Consider the following 6205-nt stretch of genomic DNA (forward strand, 5'->3'; position numbering starts at 1 on the left):
GGCAGTGCCTTGTTGTCGTGTCAGGGCCAATGGCCGCATCCCCATCCTGCCCTTTGGTGGCACACAGAGTGCCAGCCCTGGGGACAAGGTGATGCAGGGCTCAGCTTGACTACCCGTCCCAGCAAGGCAGCACGACCCCTGGCCAAGCACTGCTGTCCCCTCCACCTGGTGCCAGCGCTTCAAGGGCCACCCCTCTCCCTGCCCCATCCCAATTCCTGTGCCCGTTGTGCCACTCAGTGCGACCCACTGGTGGCTGAGTGCACTCGGGGCTGAGGACACACTGCACGTGGCACCTCTCCGGGGGCTGTGGCATAGGGAGCAGTCCCCACGGCCTGGTCACTACTCCGTGCCACGGCTCGGTACAACTGGCAGCACAACCGGGACACATCACCGTGTCCCCACGATGCCCTTTGCTTGGGGCCGCGCACCAGAGTGCAGCCATGCCAGCATCCAGATGCGGGGGGAACCGCGATTTACACGGCCGGGCTGGGGCTGGCCGCTGGCCGCCTGCCTGGCCCGAGCTGGGGGCCGGCTGGGGGTGGGCTCCAACACCAGCCCCTCCCCGGCCGTATAAATCACGATTCCCCCCGCAGCCGTCCGTCCCAGCCCCGCTCGGACGCAGGAGCGGAGCAGCGGCAGCGTGTCAGCGGGTGGGAGGCTGCCCGCAGCCCGGGGGCTGCCCGCAGCGGGGCGGGGGGCTCCGGCCATGGCTTTCACCATGCTGCGCCCCGTGGCCGCCCGCGTGCTCTACCCCGACATCGGCATGCTGTCGGAGGATGAGGAGAACCGCAGCGAGAGCGACACTTCGGATCAGTCGTACGGCTGCTGCGAGGGCGCGGAGGCACGGCGCAAGGTGCCCAGGAAGACGGGGCCCATGGTGATGGTGAAGCAGCGGCAGGCGGCCAACGCGCGCGAGAGGGATCGGACCCAGAGCGTCAACACCGCCTTCACGGCCCTGAGGACCCTCATCCCCACCGAACCCGTGGATCGGAAGCTGTCCAAGATCGAGACGCTGCGCCTGGCCTCCAGCTACATCTCGCACCTGGCCAACGTGCTGCTGCTGGGCGAGGGCTGCGAGGATGGGCAGCCCTGCTTCAGTGCCATCTATGGGGCCAAGGGGGATCTGGACAGCAAACAGCCCCGCAGCATCTGCACCTTCTGCCTCAGCAACCAGCGGAAAGGGGTGAGTGGGGGGGGCGGGGGGGGAGGGGAGGGTCAGCACATCCCTGGGATTGGGAGTTTGGGAGGATCGGCGTGTCCCCGGGAGCTCTGCATGGGCTCCATGCTCAGCCCCCGCTGGAGGCTTTGGCAGCTCTCGGCCAAATGCTGCTCGGAGCCGCACGCCCACAGTCCTGCTGGCGTCAGAGGGCTGGGCTGCTCCCCCACGTCCATCCGGGCCGTGAGCTCTCGGGGGGTTACAGTCACCCCAGGGCTGGGGCACGTGGCTCTGCTGGGAGGGAGCACGAAGCAGGCAGGCTGGCCCCATCCCTATCCCGTCCACTGTCCCCATCCCACCCCTGTGACCCCGTTCCCACGCCCCATGAGCCTCCCCTAGTTGTAGCAGCAGTGGGGCGGCCCCGTGCAGCGCAGAGCCAGATGGGGACTGGTGGTGATATGGGGCTGGAGGCTGCAGGGTGACCCCAGAGTGGGTGAGGGGCACAGTCTCCATGCTGAGCCCATCCCATCACCCACGCTGAGGTGCCCCTGTCCCACCTGCAGTTGTCAATCCCTGGGGCTGCAGGACCTGTCCCCTTCTGTGACTCTGAGCAGTGGCTGCAGGGCACACTTCAGCCCTCAGTGCTCTTTGGGTTTCTGCTGCTCCATTTTTAATTGCTCTTTCCACTTCCGTCCCCCTGACACCGCTTACTGGCTATATTCTTCAGCACCCCCCCCCCAAGTCCCTCTTGGGTGTCCTCCTGCCCCAGTCCTTGGCAGAGCTGAACCCAGATGGGACCTTCTGCAATGGCCAGGAGACCTGGTGGCACTGGGTCCTTGGGGGCAAGGATATGTGCTGGGCTGGGGCCCCTCTGCACCTTCTGGCTCTGGGACTGAGCTGGAAATGGGCTGTGCTGGGCTGGAAATGGGCTGGAAATTGAATGTACTGGGCTGGGTTGGGCTGGAAATGGGCTGGAAATGGGCTGGGCAGGAACTAGGCTTGGCTGGAAATGGGCTGTACTAGGCTATGCTGGGCCAGGCTGGGCCCTGATGGGATGCGCTAGGTTATACTTGTCTGGGCTGGGCTGGTTGCACTGAGCAGTGCTGGAGTCCAAGCCCCTCATCCCCAGTGGGACTGTGTTGGGGCTGTGTCCCTGTAACGGGGACACAGGGTCATGAGGACCACCAACCCAACACCACCATGCACGACCACATCCATTTACCCCCCCTGGGCAGCACTGAACCACCCTCGCCACTTTGGCTCCCCAAAGGACATTTGGGTGCAGTTCCTCCACCTTGAAGATGCCACCCACCCCCGTGTCCCCACGGCCATTCCCACTGGGACACCCGGGCACCCCCGCAGCTCTCCCCTCCTCTCTCCGCAGGGCGGCCGCAGGGACCTCGGGGGCAACTGCCTGAAGGTGAGGGGGGTGACCCCACTGCGGGTGGCACGGAGATGAGCCGGGGCCGCCAGCACCCGCAGGAGAACAGCGGCAGAGCCTGTCACAGCCAGCCCCAGAGACCGCAGCGGGAGGGAGGGAGCTGCCCGCCAGCCGCAGGCAATGGGGCACAGCAGGGCCACGGGCTGGCACCGCACCGACGTCGGCACCGGCACCAGCACCGCGGCGAGAGGACGCTACTAGGGCTGGGAGATGGGGTCCCGCACCCCTGGGATGGTCCGATGGGGGGGGGCCAGGATGAGCAGCCCGCACATGGCCGGCGTCGATGAGCTCAGGGGGGGATGGAGGCACAGCCCCGCAGGCGCTGTCGGTGCACATGCAGCCACTTGGAAAATAAACCTTATTTTCCTGACGGGCTGGTGCCTGCCTGCTGCTCCAACCACATGGCACGGGGTCCTCCACATAGACATGTCCTGATGCCCCTACACCTCTGTGCCACGCACAGCTCCCAACCACAACACTGCCTACTCTCCCCATGAGCCTAAGACCCCACGCACACATGTCCCCACATCCCCATGCCCTGCAGGCAGCTCTGCTCCCATGAGGATCTGGGCTATGGAGAGCTCCAAGCTGTGCAATGGGTTGCATGGGATGTATGGGACATATAGGACACACTGCTGGCACTTTGGGTGTGCATGCAGTGCATTGGGGCTACTCTGTTTCTGTACCTTCTTCACTGCCTGGGGTACTGTGACCACTGTGATTCCCACTGCTGCCACCACTGCTGCCACTGTCACTGTGCATGGCCATGCTCTGTAGGGCTGAAGACACGGGGTCAGGCGGGGACGTGGGGGTTCCCAGCCCAGCCCCCCTGCTCACTGCAGGGAGCAGAGTCTGGGAAAGGTGCCGGGCTTGAGGGCATGCAGCTCCCAGGGGCCCCCATATCTCATGGAGCTGAAACAGCTGTGGATGAGGCAGCCTGGAGCTGTCGGTGTGCCCCCCCCAGGGCTGCAGGCTGAACGTGCTGGAGTTCTCCAGGGAGAGATCCCAATGTAGGAGGGGAACACGGGGCTCTGGTACCATTCTGGCCTGCCCTGGGGACAAGGCGAGGGTGGGACCTCATGGCCCCCTATGTGGCCAGGCCACACTGGCCCCCAGCCCCCCTTTCCCCCGGGTTTGATTTATGGAGCTGACAGCACAGCACAGCTGTGAGAGCGAGTCCCAGGCAGGGACCGGGGTGGATGGGAGAGGTTTGTTCTCAGCGTGTCTAATGTGTCCCAGACCCCAATAAACAGCCGTGAGATTCTCCAAACATCCCCAGACACAGAATCCCTGCCCTTGGGTTTATTGGGGGGCAGGGGTTGGGGGTGGGGGCTTTGCTCTGCAAACAGCCTGACCCGCAGATGAAAGGGGACAGTCCCCCTGCAGCTGCTGGGAAGCCCCTGCACACCCCCAGCCCTGGCAGTGCCGGTGGTCCCAGTGCTTGGATACAGTCCTGCAGCATCCCCCATGTCCCCACACTGAGGATGGACTCCTAGTGGGCTGCTAGTGCTGGAGCTGGGCAACACAGCACACCCCAGTGCCAGAGCCACGAGTCCCACTGTGTCCCCATACACTGCTGGGATCGTAGGGGTGTCCCAGTGCAGGAGCTGTGCATCTCAGTACGTCCTAGTGCTGACACCATGGGTCCCAACATGTCCCCGTGCCAGGAACGTGGGTCCCAGTATGTCACAGTATCTCTTAGTGCAGGAACTGTGCACCCCCAGCATGTCCTAATGCTGGGGCCATGGGTCCAAGCACGTCCCAGTACAGAACATGGGCATCCCACCACGTCCCAGTGCTTAGCTGCACATCTCAGCATGTCCCACTGCTGGGGTCATGGGTCCCAGCACATCCCAGCACGGGTGCTGTGCGCCCTGTGCCAAACCCATGGGTCCCAGTGCCAAGCGTGTGGTTCCCAGTGCATTCCAAACCCTCCCAACACTTCCAGAGGGAAATGTTGACTCAGAGACTCTGGAGCCGGACTGGTGGGAGCCAGGTGTCCCCCTGCCCCACGCGGGGTGTGCACCATGGGACCACCAGAGCCGGTCACCCGCGGACGCTGCCGGCCCCGTGCCGCGCCGTGCCGCGCTGCCTCCCGCGCTCCCCTCCCATCCTCTCCCCTTCCTGCACACGGACACCCTTGGAATGGCTTTTGGCTGCTTTCTCTGAGACAGGAAGGTGTCCCCGAGTCTCAGGAAGGAAAAACACTCAGTGCTGAACCCACAAAGACCGTCTCCGAGGGGCCGGGGCTGGAGACGCTCCAGGCCTGACATCACCTGGGAACTGGAACCAGAACCGCAGCTGCACTCCGCGCCTGGTATTTTTTTTCACTAACTTGTGTTTTTAAACGTTCTTTTTATAGATATATTTTTTTTTTCCCTTCTCCATTCCCCTCCCAAATATTTCAGCCTCTCCGCAGTTTAACCTTGCTGGGCCAGCAGGGCAGGAATGCAGTGGGGCTGCACCCATAGCTCAGCAGGGCCCAGGTGGGATGGAGCTGCTGCAGCCCATGGGGTCTGTGTGGGGCTCACACTGTGGCCTCTGCTGAGCCCACAGTGGGCAAGCAGTGCCTGCATAGAGCAGCATAGAGCAGCAGGGCTGAGCCACCTCTGATGCCCACGTGTGTGTAGCCATGCAAACACAGCTGGGTTCACGCCCAGCACCCAGCCCTCCTTATTCCCCTGCACTTTGGCAACACCTCTGGGTGCTGCCTGGGCTCTGCCCAGTGAAGATCCTGTGTCATAAATGGCACCAAAGCAAAGCTCAGTTGCTTGCTGTCCAGGGTTAATGTCCCTGTTGCAGTAACTGCAGCCACTGCCCATGTGTGAGGTAGCAACCTCAGCCCAGGACTCAGCATCTATGGGACATGGAGGCCAGTGGGAAGCTGGAGGAAGTGGTCCCAAGGTGTTGGTGGGTGCAGGATGGGATGGGGTGGGATAGGATAGGATGATATGAGGCATCACATCACAGCACCCTAGGCTGGGTGCTGGGCAGTCTCTGCCTCCCTGCAGACCCCAGCACACTGCCAGCTCCTTGGGGAAGGAAGGAGGCAAAGGTATTGCTCTAGGCCCCTGGCCTTCATGCAGCAGCCCCTGCGGAGCCACCAGTCCAATGACCCTCCATGCACTGTGTGCTCCCTGGGGTGCAGGCCCCCCCAGCAGGGACAGGGTGTGAAGCTGTGTGCGGGGTGAACGCCAGGTTAATCTCCCGCTGGAGCTTCCCTCTGCAAACAATAAGACAATGCCCGGCCAGGGGCCGCCTGCGTAACCAGCAGCGTGGAGGGGAAGTTGTAATATTTGGATGTAGCACTCAGTAAATTAAGGGAGAAAAAGGAAAAAGCGCTGGGGGTAATCAGAGTGGGGCTGGCCCTGTGCCCTGTCCCCAAGTCCCAGGGGGCTCAGCTCGGCATGGGGATGGTGGCAGTGGGCAAGCAGAGGGTGCCAGAGCTGGGTAAGCTCCCACTGCCATGCAGGGCCTGAGGGCCGGGGCTCTGCAGGGCTGTGGGCAGAGCTTATAGCAAGCACAGCATCTCCTGTGACACCAGAAAATGGATCTGGGCCAGCAGTTTATTTTAATCCAGACCTGCTCAAGCTCATGGGAAATAAAAC

General features: G+C 63.0%; 1 protein-coding gene across 1 annotated transcript; it reads left to right on the forward strand.

Annotated features, from left to right (window-relative positions):
- Nucleotides 1-620: 620 nt before the first annotated feature.
- Nucleotides 621-2967, forward strand: TCF15 (transcription factor 15). The gene is made up of 2 exons (XM_065754264.1): nucleotides 621-1183; nucleotides 2541-2967. Exons 1-2 carry the CDS (start codon nucleotides 707-709, stop codon nucleotides 2613-2615), a joined length of 552 nt encoding a protein of 183 aa, XP_065610336.1. The 5' UTR covers nucleotides 621-706; the 3' UTR covers nucleotides 2616-2967.
- Nucleotides 2968-6205: the final 3238 nt, after the last annotated feature.

This window comes from Cyrtonyx montezumae, unplaced genomic scaffold (assembly GCF_038088225.1).
Source record: "Cyrtonyx montezumae isolate F1298 unplaced genomic scaffold, pur_monq_1.0 scaffold_9, whole genome shotgun sequence".
NCBI classification, from domain to species: Eukaryota; Metazoa; Chordata; class Aves; order Galliformes; family Odontophoridae; genus Cyrtonyx; species Cyrtonyx montezumae.

Bases quoted from the DNA above. Each gene is read 5' to 3' on its own strand.
- TCF15 (XM_065754264.1), top strand. From the start codon at position 707: ATGGCTTTCACCATGCTGCGCCCCGTGGCCGCCCGCGTGCTCTACCCC. The intron at 1,184-2,540 runs GTGAGTGGGGGG...CTCTCTCCGCAG, and splicing joins TCAGCAACCAGCGGAAAGGG to GGCGGCCGCAGGGACCTCGG.